General features: G+C 38.6%; 2 protein-coding genes and 1 long non-coding RNA gene across 6 annotated transcripts in view; 2 read left to right on the forward strand and 1 right to left on the reverse strand.

Annotated features, from left to right (window-relative positions):
- kiss1rb (KISS1 receptor b) overlaps positions 1-15,757 on the reverse strand; it is a 360,900-nt gene that overhangs the window by 178,848 nt on the left and 166,295 nt on the right. The gene's annotated exons all lie outside the window — the stretch shown is intronic.
- Positions 280-13,673, forward strand: arl6ip4 (ARF like GTPase 6 interacting protein 4). The gene is given in 6 exon segments (NM_001020758.2): positions 280-377; positions 2,727-2,866; positions 4,613-4,903; positions 8,607-8,724; positions 11,396-11,465; positions 13,268-13,673. Coding segments are annotated over 5 exon segments (666 nt in total). The 5' UTR covers positions 280-377; positions 2,727-2,736; the 3' UTR covers positions 13,325-13,673.
- Positions 14,738-15,757, forward strand: part of LOC147844535 (uncharacterized) — a 31,690-nt gene continuing 30,670 nt past the window's right edge. For all 4 annotated transcript variants that reach the window (XR_015492076.1, XR_015492073.1, XR_015492074.1 and 1 more), the window contains exons 1-3: positions 14,738-14,843; positions 14,922-15,031; positions 15,141-15,242. This is a non-coding gene — a long non-coding RNA (uncharacterized LOC147844535). The remainder of the gene's footprint in view (positions 14,844-14,921; positions 15,032-15,140; positions 15,243-15,757) is intronic.

A 15,757-nucleotide genomic window follows, 5' to 3' on the forward strand; every position in this document is an offset into this window, starting at 1 on the left:
TTTGATTAAATGTCATACAAAAATATAAATGTACATTTAAAGTTACTTTTAAATATATATATATATATATATAAATAAATTAAGGGCTTTCCCACAGAAATCGTCGACTGATAAAATGTATCAATTGAATAGTGTAAGTGACTTAAGGTAGATGTGTGATTGTAAAGCATAAATGTTATGCATATATAACACTTTAAAACAGTCATTCTTTCGCATTTAAACTTCGCTCAGGGTCTTTAATTTTGAAATCTTGACGAAAACGGACTTCCGGTAAGTATGATTGTTGTGACCCGGGACTGCAGAGTGCAAAAGTGCAGCTTTCTTCACATTTAAATGTCCTAGAGATCATAAATAAAACGCCGTGAACTTCTAAACAAGTAAGTATTATTGTGCATTATTTTTGGGTCACAAATAAAGACGAAGCACGCACAGACATCATCAGTTTTCACATTAGTAGAGACGCAGCGTGTACTACTGCTATTAGCCTTCATTTTCACGGGCTTTCTCACACACTAAAATCTCCACACACGAGCTAAACAGGCACGTTATTTATTGTTAATTCAATTAATTAGACCCATATTTAAATCCGATATATGACAATATATGCAAATTACATATATGACATAAAGGTTAATGTATGGCTTTCACACATAAAAACTACTGTTATGTCATATATATTTAAAATATTGCAGGAATATATATGTAACTATTAAAAATAATTACATATACATATATTACATATATATATATATATATATATGCAACTTAATTATTTTATTAACTTAGAATCTTGCATTTTGTGCAAGATAATCCTGTTTTAAGTTCCGCCTGAAATAAAAATGTATAATGTTTATTTTGCTAGCTCACATAGCTATTCTTAAAGTGAATAACTTATTTGTGCAAGCAGAGGTGGATTTAGTGGTTTGGGAGGCCAAAATCAGTCCTAATATGCACTGTGTATGTACACTACCTGACAAAAATCCCAGTTTTAAGAGCAACAAATAATAACTTGACTTTTAGTTGATCATTCAGAAAAGTGGTAGAAGGTGGATTTTTCTGATGAATCATCTGTTGATCTGCATCCCAATCATCACCAATACTGCAGAAGACCTACTGGAACCAGCATGGAGCCAATATTCTCAAAGAAATCAGTCAAGTTTGGTGAAGGAAAAGTCATGGTTTTGGGGTTACATTCAGTATGGGGGCGTCGAGAGATCTGCAGAGTGGATGATCAACATCAACAGCCTGAGGTGTCAAGACATTTGTGCTGCCCATTACATTACAAACCACAGGAGAGGGACAATTCTCCAGCAGGATAGCGCTCCTCATACTTCAGCCTCCACATCACAGTTCCTGAAGGTCAATGTGCTCAGGATTGGCCAGCCCAGTCACCAGACATGAACATTATTAATCATGTCAGGGGTAAGATGAAGGAGGAGGCATTGAAGATGAATCCAAAGAGTCTTGATGAACTCTGGGAGTCCTGCAAGACTTTCTTTGCAGTTCCAGATGACTTTATTAATCAGTGATTTGAGTCAGAGATGTATGGATGCAGCCCTCCAAGCTCATGATGGAGTCAGACACAATATTCATTCTGTCTCCACTGCAGCAGGACTTTATATTCTATACTGGACATTATTTCTGCTCAGTGACGAGACTTTAGTCTATGCAAAGTCAGACCTTACTGTCCTAATTAAATAATTAAGGCATGATCATATTTTATTCTGCTCAAATAAGCGTAATCTAGAGGCCTTTCCCTTTCATATGAGCCACTTCTGATACCAAATGATCAACTAGAGGTCAACTTATTACTTGGCGTTCCTAAAACTTGGAAAAGCGACAAGACTTTTGTCAGGTAGTGTATGTATGTATGTGTTCTATCACTCATATCTTGTATATCAAAATAGCTAAAATTATAAATAAAATGTTTAGTTTTTAAAACTAAGTATTTATTAGGGTCTCCAAAGTTTGCTGGGGCCCTAATTAATTGCTCACTTCGCATATTGCTTAAATCCGCCCCTGCGTGCAAGTTAATCCACTGAAAAAATGTGTGTTTTGATAATCTTCAATGAAAGTCTGCCCATATGCATTGACCATGTTTGGAGTGGCGGTCCTTCTGAGGGTTTCCATAGCAACTCCAATAGAACAGCAGCATATTAAAAATAAGTAAAATAAGCAATTAAAAGTGCTGATGATTGTGATAGTAAGTGCTGTATTGTCGTCTTTAAGGCTGTATCTTCAGCTTTTTAAATAAATAAATAAAAAACAAAGCAGCTGCTTGCCATCGCGACAGCAATAAGATCCAATGGACGGCCGATCGCTTTCACTCCAAATTGGCGGAATCCAAGGCTGTTGCTGGGCGCTGGAACGTTCTATTGAGTGTCGCCTCTTGGTCATTCTAAGCTCAATGTCGTTAGTTTGCTACGAGGGAATGATGCGTTAAAGAATGACCTGTCCCTCCTTAATAATCACTCACATTGGTTAGTAGTACATCAACATACTCAAATAAAAGTCTCTAACATCCAGTTCATTCAGAAACAGAAGACTTAATTTTATTTATTTATATATATTTCTTTTGGTTATAATTTGTATAATACAATTGATGTGCTAATTTTTGTGCTTGTATAAAACTGTTATTATTTATATATATATATATATATATATATATATATATATATATATATATATAGAAACATGATTCACACTTTTGTCTATTTCTCAATTAGGTATTTCTCAATGGGAGGGAGCGATTCTGACAGCAGATCCAGGAGCAGAAACAGAGAAGAAAACAAATCCCGCAGTTTATCATCCTCGAGTGCCAGGAGACCAAGTCCAAACCATGAGAAGAAACATGAGCATTCATCTGGTGAGAGAAAATGTGCATTCGGGAGTGTTTATTGACGACTGTGATCATGCTAGTTTACCCCAAGACCTGATAACCAAATTACTATTTAATAAGGGCCTATATGCCAATTTTTACAAGAGGTAAAACAGGTCTCTGATGTCCCTAGAGTGTGTGTGTGAAGTTTTATCTCAATAACTGACCCTTTTAGGCTTTGATCCTAATTGTGTTGTTTTGGTGACTGTCACTTTAAATTTAAATGAGATTGTGCTCTTTTCAGAAGAGGGCGGAGCTACAAATGCCTGTGTGTCAGCATAGTGCATGGGTCACCAATCTCGTTCCTGGAGGTCCGGTGCCCTGCAGGGTTTAGCTCCAACTTGCCTCAACACACCTGCCTGGGTGTTTCAAGTATACCTAGTAAGACCTTGATTAGCTTGTTCAGGTGTGGTGGATTAGGGTTGGAGCTAAAATCTGCAGGACACCAGCCCTCCAGGAACAAGTTTGGTGACCCCTGGCGTAGTGGCAGATTTAAAACGCTAAAGACAGACGGCTGCTTCTCACTCAGGGCTGTTGATGCTGATGAGGGACAGATTGTCGCTAGTGGGTGGGGCTTTCCCCCTCTGAAGACCGGTTTCTAACATTCTTCAGAATATCTTCTTTTGTGTTTAACAAAATAACTTTTTTGCTTACTATTTGGGTTAATGGTTACCGGTTTTCAGCATTCTTCAAAATATCTTCTTTTGTGTTCAGCAGAATAAGACTTCTTCTTCCTACTATGGGAGTCAATGGTTACCGGTTTCCAACCTTCTTCAGAATATCTTTTTTTGTGTTCAGCAGAATAAGACTTTTTTCCTGCCATGGGAGTCGATGGTTACAGGTTTCCAACATTCTTTAGACAATCTTTTATGTTCAGCAGAATAAACCTTTTTTTTCATACTATGGGAGTCAATGGTTACCAGTTTCCAACATTCTTCAGAATATCTTCTTTTGTGTTCAACTGAATAAGACTTTTCCTGCCATGGGAGTCAGTGGTTACCGGTTTTCAGCATTCTTCAAAATATCTTATTTTGTGTTCAACAGAATACATCTTTTTTTCATACTATGGGAGTCAATAGTTACTGATCTTTAGCATTCTTCAAAATATCTTCTTTTGTGTTCAGAAGAATAAGACTTGTTTCCTACTATGAGAATCAGTGGTTACCGGTTTCCAACATTCATTAAAATATCTTCTCTTGTGTTCAACAAAATAAGACTTTTTTTCCTACTATGAAAGTCAATGGTTACCGGTTTTCAGCTTTCTTTAAAACATATATTATTTTGTTTTTAACAGAATTAACCTTTTATTCATACTATGGGAGTCAGTGGTTACCGGTTTTTTAACATTCTTCAGAATTTCTTCTTTTGTATTCAGTAGAATAAGACTTGTTTCCTACTATGGGAATAAATGGTTACCGTTTTCCACCATTTTTCAAAGTATTTTCTCATGTGTTCAACAAAATAATAGTTTTTTTCCTACTATGAAAATCAATGGTTACCGGTTTTCCGCCTTCTTCAGAATATCTTTTTTTTGTTTTCAATAGAACACTTTTTTTCATACTATGGGAGTCAATGGTTACCGGTTTTCTGCATTCTTCAAAATCCCACAATAAGCCTTTATAAATGATGTGTAAATTATGACAATCAGTTTTTTGGTTGAACTATCTGTCACTATGTGTCATTTGTATGTATGTCAAAATGAAACATATCATCCATCTTCTGATCCCAAATTAGAGAAGAAAAAGATGAAGAGAAGAAGATCCTCCAGTTCTTCATCGTCTTCAAGCTCTCCTTCACCATCCAGAGAGAAGAAGGCCAAGAAGAAGAAGAAGCGGCGAGAAGCGAAGAAACTCAAGCGCGAGAAGAAAAAGGAGAAGAAGGAGAAGAAGCGTCAGAAGAAGCTGGCGCTGAAAGCGGAGCGAGCAGCAGCGCTGACGGCTTCAGTTCCTGCTCCAGTTCCTGAAGAAAAGCCTCAAACATACCTGAAGACCTGGCAGAGCGAAGAAACTAAAGAGCACGGCCCTGGTATGAGCACATCTCCATATTTCACACACAATTACAAGTATCTAGAAAAGACCAATTAAAAAGGGTAACACTTTACAATGAGGTTGTATTAAAGGAGATCTGGTATGCTCCTTTTTACAAGATGAATATATATAAATATATAAATATAATAAAATAATGTTTTATAACTCACTGAAACTGATCCTTCAAGGCTTTGATCATAATTGCCATTTTGGTGACTGTCACTTGTAGGGGATCAACCTACGTTTTAATATCGATCAGGGGTTTATTAGCTCATTTCAATGAATCGGATCCTGAAGATTTGAATCATTGATTCGACTCAACTGAGTCAGATTGAATCAGATTAAATGATTCACACTTTATCTACCATTTGTCCTGCAAATAGAAGACATAGTTTCTTACCAACCTTGTTAATATTATTTACATGGCCAACGATAATAGCATAACACAGTATTGGGTTAACTTTTAGCAAGGTAACAAAATCTACAGCTCGAGGCAATGACTTAGAAGCACATAAACAAGAGCACAGTTCTTACAAAATGAGAACAGAGATTTATTGAGCTACACTACGATACATGAAACTAACTACGTAATAAGCTAACAACAAACAAACGCACACACACACACACACACACAGAGGCAGTTCAGAGGATGCGAAATGAGTTGACAACGTCCCAAATTAATTCTAATACTTCTTGCAAGATCTTAGAATAACACCTGAGAAACCACAAAAGCAGAGATATGGCTTATCTTTAACTGCTTACGATTAATCTGCACCAATCAGCTAGAGACAACATTAGTTTGTGTTACTTGCGCCCTTTTTGCTGAAGTCGAATCTCCCTCGCCGACTGGCCTTAGGGAAACACGGTGCTCCTGATTGGGTGGTTTCTCGCTTCAATGAAGTCTTTGGGATTCACACGCTCGTGAATGGCTGTTGTCCTGGGTTACCGTGGTGACGGAGGAGGTGGATGGGTCTCCTGAAAGTTCTCCTTTGTTGTCGACAATAAAGTATATTCTTCTGATATTCATAACCTCCAGACTGAGTTTGATTGAGTAGGAGAAAAACCAAGAAAACCACTACATGGACTGCTGAGAGTCGGTTTGCGGAAGTTCGTGCAGTTTCGGCGGTCCCGAAACTTTGCATGGAAGTTCGTGGTGACCCAATCGCGTGGCGGCGCGGTGTCCGGGCAAGCGAAAGGGGGCAGAGAGCAAAAGCATGCGCAAGCTAGCTGATGCAAAAAGCAAAGTTTCTTTGTCGCAGGGCGTTTTTAAGTGACCTGGGGCCTCATGTACGAAGACTTCCCTGCTGAAAAATCCAGCTTAAACCAGCCTAGGCTGGTTGGGTGGTTTTAGCTGGTCGACCAAGCTGGTTTTAGAGGGGTTTTGACCACTTCCAGGCTGGTTTCCAGCCATTTCCAGCCTGGTCTTAGCTGGTCAGGCTGGAAGATGACCAGTTAAAACCAGCTTGACCAGCCTAGCCAAGCTGGGAGTCCAGCCAAAACCAGCTATATCCAGCTTAAACCAGGCTGGTTTTAGCTGGATTTGGCTGGTAATTTTCCAGCCTGACCAGCAAAGACCAGGCTGGAAATGGCTGAAAACCATCCTGGAAGTGGCCAAAACCCCTCTAAAACCAGCCTGGTAGACCAGCTAAAACCAGCCAACCAGCCTAGGCTGGTTTAAGCTGGATTTTTCAGCAAGGTTGCATGGAAATCATACTAAAACATTGTGTACGCACAAAGCTGTAAATGTGCGTACTCAGAAAAAAATTCAGATGTATGATGTATGCCGAATCTCACGCATATTCTTTTGTACATCTGAATGAACGTGAAACTGAGCGCAACATGCACGAGCACAAAACCCCTCCCTGCCTCCTCCCCCGTATGAATATGCTAATGACTCTACTTTGGCAAAACCCAACGAAAAAGCAACGGCAAAAGCAAGCAAAAAGAGAAACTTTGAACAGAATGTGAATTATAGGTGCTGCTTTCAGAGATAGACCGGAGGAAAACTGTGTTATTTGCGAGTTTGTTCTCCGGAATTAATAACAAAAGACAAAAATAGAGTGGGAGAGTTTAGCTGATGCGGTTAACACAGTTGGGTCTGAACATCGCACTGAGTGCATTAGAAAAGAAATAGTGTGATTTTTAGGTGTAAAATGTTGCAGTACCCTTAACAGTCTCAGTGGTGCAGCTCGTAAAACGCAGGTCAACATGTTTTGACACGTTTGTGCATGAACTCGGTTCGAATCCAGCCTCTTATGAACTCTTTCTTCTTTTTTCCCCCACTACATATCAGATTTTGCCAACTATTTATCACGAGAAAGACAAGTAGGAATTAGTAATAAGTTTGTGCATAATATTTTATTTGCACATTTATTAAATGGAAATGTTTCTGACTCACGCATGCAAATTCATCTTCAGATAGTGTCTTTATAGCAATGTGCGTGCAGTAGATCGCTCAGATTACATTGGGAAAACAGGCGACCGCTGCAAATTGTGCTTTAATGTTTAGCTGGTCAACTGTTTGGTATGGAGACCTTATACACCTGCTAGATGAACCCGTTTCATACAGCTGCCATTGCAAAGCTCAGACACTTTGTAGAGTGCAATTTAACACAACTGCCTCTAGGAGTCGCCAATGGAAATAAAACAAACACACACAAAAAATGTGCGTACGCCAGCCAGAAAGCTGCTGTGGAGCTGCGCACATTCCCACGTTCAGTTCATTGTTAGTAAATCCAAACGTGAGCGATTCTGAGCGTGAAACCTGGCGTACGCAAAGTTTTTGTGCGTAAGCAGCGTTGATACATGAGGCCCCAGGTCTGGTTCGTCCCCATGGCACTGTCTGCCAATGAGCATTAGCCATGAAGGGCGGGGCCACGCCCCGTACTGATGTAGGAAAGGTCAATAATTAACACTGCATGTAGATTTCACGTGGTAAAACTCTTGCAAGATTGAAACTATCTTACATCAAATGTTTCAAGAAGAATACCTTTTGTACTACTAGTTTTTCATTAACACCAACGTATTGCAAATGTCACTAGCTTTCGTTCAATACCAGACATCCTACATCTCAGACACATACAGATCATTTTACTCTGTCATAAGGGTTAAAACAACACATTGATTAGCCTAGTTGATTGGAATAAACAGCATATGAGGAACATTATGGCATATTATTCAAAGATACATCTGCCTTAGTTCTAACATTAAGTGATTGTCTTTTATTCATATGCATTAATGTTTCTAGAGATCTCTTTGTCTCTACGAAATTGTGCATCTAGCAGGATGTGCCCAAGGCGAGCACATGACCAGGAGTGATTTAAAAGTCTCGTAAAACGGTTTCCGCTGAAGATCCTGTAAGGGCCATTGTTTTTAATTTAACTGATTTAATAGCCGAAGGGTACCAGAACATCTGCAGAGAAGTACTGGTCAGAGGAGCCCGAAATCAATTGGCGCTCTGTTATCCTGATGGTATAAGCCCTCAAGCTAGTTCGATGAATGAGACCATTGGAGATGCCCAAGATTTCAGATTCAACTTGTGTTGACCACTGTAATATGTCGATGAGTTCCTACACACTTTAAATACAAATAAGACTGTGCTCTTTTCAAAAGAGGGCGGAGCTACACCGCAGGTTTAAAAATAAGACTAATGTCCTATGCTAATGAGGGAGAAAATAAGATGATGTTTCTTTTATATGTAGCCATGACTGATGAACAGAAGGCCAAACTCAGCACCAGGAGGCCGCTGACGAAGGAGGAATACGAGGCCAGACAGAGCGTCATCCGCCGAGTGCTGGACCCAGAGACAGGCCGCACCAGGTGTGTGAAATTTCAAGCACAATAATGATACACTTGGTGTGTTTGTGTGTGTGTGTGTATATATATATATATATATTTATATGATATGCAATATCACACTCGTAACAGTGCGATATGGCTGTATATTGGCACTGGTTGGAGGCACGGATTCGTGCCTTAGTGCCCCCACCAGTGCCGATTTACAGCCATATCGCACTGTTACGAGTGTGATATTGCGTTTATACAACAGTTTGACGGCATAATTGTGTATATAAAAACAAAATCAAACATAGAGAGTCTCATAAACCCTTTGGTATGAGGAACTACTTTCTTCTGGATTCAAATCATAAGCTGACAGTTAAACAGTTGAGCATCTTTTACACTTTAGATCTGTAATGTCTGCTTTTTGTTGGCTGTATGTGGGCGGAGTAATACACAAAGGGTAAAGAGGCTGTACAGGTGCTGATATTACTTAAATACTTAAATATATCACAGCTATCAGCCAATCAGATTCGAGAACCAGACAGAACTGTTGTGTATGTGTATATATATATATATATATATATATATATATATATATATATATATATATATATATATATATATATATATATATTTATTTATTTGTGTCCATACAGACAAACATTGGGCCCTTTTCAATAGACATTTATGACGTGTTAATTCAGTAGGGATCCTCTAATCAGAATTTTTGCAGCTGATACTGAGTACCGATTCCATGTTAATCGGCCGATACTGAGCACCGATTCTGATGCTTCAGGCTTTATAATTTCATTCACTCTTGTCGGCTATTTTCACTAATTTGTAGCCGTCACAGAGCCTGTATGGATATGCGGGAGACAATCAAAGCTTCTGACAGGGGTCATACTGTTGAATGAGACACTACCCTGCTGAAAAATCCAGCTTAAACCAGCCTTGGCTGGTTGGCTGGTTTTAGCTAGTCGACCAGGCTGGTTTTAGAGGGCTTTTGGCCACTTCCAGGCTGGTTTCCAGCCATTCCCAATCTGGCCTTATCTGGTCAGGCTGGGAGATGACCAGCTAAAACCAGCTTGATCAGCCTAGCAAAGCTGGGAGTCCAGCCAAAACCAGCTATATCCAGCTTAAACCAGGCTGGTCAAGCTGGTTTTAGCTGGATTTGGCTGGTCATTTTCCAGCTAAGACCAGGCTGGGAATGGCTGGAAACCAGCCTGGAAATGGCCAAAACCCCTCTAAAACCAGGCTGGTCAACCAGCTAAAACCAGCCAACGAGCCTAGGCTGGTTTAAGCTGGAATTTTCAGCAGGGTAGATAGCGGCGATCGCTCTGCTTATGTCACAGCAGCTCCAAACACCGGATATACAATGGCTGCAACCGAGAGACCATCACTCGCGCACCAATAAACTGTATAAACAGAGGTTGCACTGCATCTCTATGTATTTTAGCTGCTGTGACACGAGCGCAGTGATCGATCATGCCCCCACACATCATTTATCTACTCACATGTTGTAGCAACTATGGAAATCAGATTTCTCAACGTTCTTTAGAATATCTTCTTTTGTGTTTAACAGGAAAAGACTTTTTTCCTATCATGGGAGTCAATGGTTACCGGTTTTCAGCATTCTTCAAAATATCTTCGTTTCTGTTCAACAGAATAAGTCTTTTTTTTTTCCTATCATAGGAGTCAATGGTTACCGGTTTTCAGCATTCTTCAAAATATCTTCGTTTGTGTTCAACAGAATAAGTCTTTTTTTTTCCTATCATAGGAGTCAATGGTTACCGTTTTTTAGCATTCTTCACAATATCTATATTTTTGTTCAACATAATAAGACTTTTTTTCCTATCATGGGAGCCAGTGGTTTCTGGTTTTCGACATTTTTCAAAATATCTTCTTTTGTGTTCCACAGAATAATTTTTTTCCTACCATGGGAGTCAATGGTTACTGGTTTTCACTTACATCAAAACATCTTATTTTGTGTTTAACAGAATAAAACTTTTTTTTCCTATCATGGGAGTCAATGGTTACCGGTTTTCAGCATTCTTCAAAATATCTTTGTTTGTGTTCAACAGAATAAGACTTTTTTTCTTATCATGGGAGTCAATGGTTACCGGTTTTCACCTACTTCAAAACATCTTCTTTTGTGTTCAACAGAATAAGACTTTTTTTTTACCTACTATGGGAGTCAATGGAAACCGGTTTTCAGCATTCTTCAAAATATCTTCGTTTGTGTTCAACAGAATAAGACTTTATTTTCATATCATGGGAGTCAATGGGTACCAGTATTCAGCATTCTTCAAAATGCTGTATGTATAACCCAGGATGTATGTTTTATGTGCGTCTTCCTCTGCTTGTAAACTCATGAACAAACACTTGCGATCGGTTCCTGAGATCGGCCAGATCAGTAAGTACCGATTGAGTCATTATTGAGTAATTAACGGACCGATACTGATCTGTGGCCGATTGATTGGAGCATCCCTAGTCATCAGATTCTAAATCCTTGAAAGTTTTTAATATTTACATTTTAGATGGGAAAAATTGTTCTGAAAGTGATCTCGATATCGTTATGCAGTTGTGGTGTGAACTTTGCTTTTCTTTAACACTGTGAACCATTATTAGAGCTAAATCTTTATCCTTATTTGTATAGTTATCATGCCTACATCCTCAAGACTGTAAATCATTCCTCTCGATCTTTACACAGGCTTATAAGAGGCGATGGGGAGATTTTAGAAGAAATCGTCAGCAAGGAGCGACACAAAGACATCAACAAGGTGCAAATCTCTTTTATATTTGACAACAAAAACGTGTTTGCAGACCGAAATCCTCTTAATAACAAGTCAAACTCAGTTCAATTCAATTCATCTTTATTGATATAGCACTTTCACAATGTACTGTAGATCGTGTCAAAGCAGCTTAACATAGGATTTCAGTGGTTACTGTAGGTCAAACTATGCATCCAATCTGATGTTATTAATGTGTCTTAGATGTGTGTGTGTTTCTGGATTAATATATTTAGTGATATGATGGGAATAGTTTTGGCTTCCCTGCTGTAAAATCCAGCTTAAACCAGCCTAGGATGGTTGGCGGGTTTTAGCTGGTTGACCAGCCTATTTTTAGAGTGGGATTTGCCACTTCCAGGCTGGTTTCCAGCCATTTCCAGCCTGGTCTTAGCTGATCAGGCTGGAAGATGACCAGCTAAAACCAGCTTGACCAGCCAAAACCAGCTTGACCAGCCAAAACCAGCTATGTCTAGCTTAAACCAGGCTGGTCAAGTTAGTTTTAGCTGGTCATCTTTCAGGCTGATCAGCTAAGAACAGGCTGAAAATGGCTGGAAACCAGCCTGGAAGTGGCCAAAACCCCTTTAAATACAGACTGGTTGACCAGCTAAAACCTGCTAACCATCCTAAGCTGGTTTAAGCTGGATTTTTCTGCAGGGAAGCCCAAACCAGCTTGACCATCAAGGTTTAAGCTTGACATAGCTGGTTTTGGCTGGGCTCCCCGTCTGGCTAGGCTGGTCAAGCTGGTTTTAGCTGGTCATCTCCCAGCCTGCCCAGTTGAAACCAGCCTGGCAATGGCTAAACCCCCTCTAAAACCAGTCTGGTCGACCAGCTAAAACCAGCCAACCATCCTAGGCTGGTTTAAGCTGGATTTTTCAGCAGGGTTCTTCTACATAAATTCATCTTATGTAATAAAGGTGTTGAACACACCTTCTCTCACACTCTGGTCTTCTTCTTCCAATCACCTCACTGTTCCCTCTGTCCGCCTTGTCACCATTACCTTCAAGCACTCTGCTCCTCAGGAGGAAGTGAATTCCAAAGCTGATCTCCGTAATTTAGACTCTTTCTCATTTTAAATTCAAACTCAAAACACATCTGTTTAGAACAGCTTATTCTCTTTAACTCGACAGCATTTTTAAAGTTTGTATTCTATTGACTATTATTGTGTTTTTATTTGAGTTGATTGTTCTAGCTGTCCTGTACGGTGACCTTGAGTGTCATGAAAGGCGCCTTTAAGTAAAATGCATTATTATTATTATGAAGTCTCTATCAGAATGATTCATAATAGCCTCCCAGTAAATTACAAACTTGCTAAATTAATAATAGTATTTTTCTGAAATGCTTTTGTACAGTCATTTATTTTGGTAATGTACTTATTCTAAACATACTTCAGTTTGACTTATTCAGTTTTGTAAATGTAAGAAACTTATCAATTTAAATCATTTACTTATAAATAAAAAAACTTGGTTACTCTTTAAATCTAGACCTTCTCGCTATAAATTTATTGCTATAATGTACATTTTCAAAGAAACACCCTTATCTTTTTTATTTTCAGCCAAGATTTTAACTATATGAACTCTTTAAAAAACTCTTTTAATTTTATTTGATCTTGTAAGACTATTTCTTGGTGTGAGTCTTATAAACGTGCATAATATACTGTGATTAAAGTCTGCTTTCTCTGCATAATAAAAACACTATCAAAAACCAGGTGCATATCAGGACCGACCTGAATCTGTCTGTTCACATTTTGCTGCTGTTTCTCTTACATTTGTCTTTATTTTCTTTTTTTTGCACAGCAAGCCACAAGAGGGGATGGAGATGCCTTCCAGAAGAGACTGGGGATCAGTAGGTAGCGAGGTGCTACATTGAAGACCAGTCCAGACCCTCTCCTGCATTTCTCCAACAAAAATTCAGTAGTTTTTTAGTAGTTATTTTTTTTTATTCCACTCCCTTCATTAAATGTCATTAGAAGATGCTTGCAGAAATGCATTAGGCTCTCGGATGTTGTACAGAATTAAGTACACTCACTAAAGTTAATGAACCTCATTCAGTTCATCCAACAGTTTACAGATTTAACAGAAACATGTCTAAATCTGTGTCATATATGTCAGTAAGTGTGGAAAGACTTTCTTAATGGCTAATTTATTTGTAAATAAGGTCATTTGCTGTCTGAAAGTGTTCATTAAACCATCTTAAACATCAGCTAAACTGTGTTATCTTTATTGAGCAGAGGACTGCTGCACAATCATTCATTCATTTTCTTCTCGGCTTTACTAATCCGAGGTCGCCACAGCGGAATGAACCGCCAACTTATCCAGCACATGTTTTACGCAGCGAATGCCCTTCCAGCCGCAACCCATCTCTGGGAAACATTCACACACACTCATTAACATTCAAAAATTACGGACAATTTAGCCTACCAAATTAACCTGTACCACATGTCTTTGGACTGTGGGGGAAACCGGAGCACCCGGAGGAAACCGATTTGAACGCAGGGTCCTTGTAGAAAATGATGTATTTTCCTCCAAAAAGAGATGATTTTGTCACAATACCAGAAACAGTGAAGGAATGTTCCTTTGCCTTTTTTGCAGTTAGAGATTCCAGTTTTTAAAGTCAAGTTCAATTGGAGTCCACCATAATCATATTAACCAAGTCTGTGCAATTAATCAATATTCAGTTTCGATTTTGGCTTTCATGAATATGAAAAAAAAAATAAAAATCAGAATAAAACGCTTACATTGCGTCATGTGCCTCTATAAATTCTACGATCTGTATTTTTTATTTCATAAATTGAGGTTTTAGTTATGATACTCCCAAAATAATTTCGCAGAAATCCGCAGACTTTTACCAAAAGATTTTTCCGCAGAAATAGCAAAAAACATCCGCAGATTCTGTCTTTCCCTATGAGCTTGACTCACGGCACATTGGATGGATGCTTAAGGCTATTTAACGGATTGTATTTGAGTTACATTACAACATCAACGCTGTAAAAGGAACCGGATGAAACTGAAAATAGAAAAGCTTTCATCAGAAATTCATCATTGGCTGAAAAACAGTAGCTGTGCAGACCATATAGCCCATTATTTAATTAATTAATTAATTTATTTATTTCTTAACTAATTAATTTATTTTTGTCATTTGATGCAAAGATGATATAATAGATTAAAAATATAAATGTTAATACTTAAAAATATAAATATTAATATTTTAATAATATATATGTTTAAGGATTTAAAAATGTGATGACCAATGACAGTGGTCAAAGGGTCCGTTGGTTCGTTACGACCTGTTTACGTAACTATAGCAACCGCGCCGCCTGTTGATGATTTTGTTGCCAGAACCCACAGTGAAACGATCAGAAAAGGCACTTAGGTAAGGGTGGGGACGGTTAATAGGTTTGTTTGCTCTTAATTAAATGAAATCTCTTACCTCAGGGATTTTTCCCCGCAGGGATATCCTAACGTTAAATTACTTGAGGACTTTAAGGCAACCCGCACAGACGCAACGGCTGTAGGACGCATTTTTAAAATCGCGTCAGACGCAAAACGCAAGATTCACAGGTTATACATTTATTCAGCTCCACTCTGAAGATGTTAAGGCATGTTTAGTTGTATCTATTGGTAATTTATCATGTTTATTGTGAACTTTTATGCGCATGTTTCAACATAGAGTGCTGAGTCGTGTCGGATCACTCAGCTCACCTGAGGAGATTTCTCGACATGGAAGACCGACGGATGACAGATTAACCTGCTGCTGCATTTCCTCAACAAGGTAGGACAGTAAATATGAAAGAAATGTGGATAATGTAACAAGATTGTCAGGGCATGTCAGCAACTAGGCAACAGAACAGTCCGTTGACGATAAAGTATTATGTCCCAAGTCTAGTATGTACACTTTTGTTACACACTTTCTTCACAAAAAGTAATACTTTTAGGACGTGGAAACTGGGACACATCTCTTTTCTAGAGCCCAAGGCACCTCACAAAACGTTATTTGATCATTCTAGCAGTTTTTATCGAGTACAATATAAATATGGTAGAGTACAATATCTCAACACAACCATATTACTGTAATCAATGCAATATCTCAAACATTTAACCCATGGGTTGGGCCTATACATACATTACCTTTTGTAATGTATGTATAGCTTTAGTAACTGTGATGACATTGAGAGGTAAGGGGTTAATGCGACCCATGATGCTTTACGAGTTCTACACATGTTTCCAGCTAGAATAAAGGTGATCCTGTTGCTCAAGTGTGTTCATTAAACTATTACATCTTTCTAA

This window comes from Danio rerio, chromosome 5 (genome assembly GCF_052040795.2).
Source record: "Danio rerio strain M-AB ecotype USA chromosome 5, GRCz13ab, whole genome shotgun sequence".
NCBI classification, from domain to species: domain Eukaryota; kingdom Metazoa; phylum Chordata; class Actinopteri; order Cypriniformes; family Danionidae; genus Danio; species Danio rerio.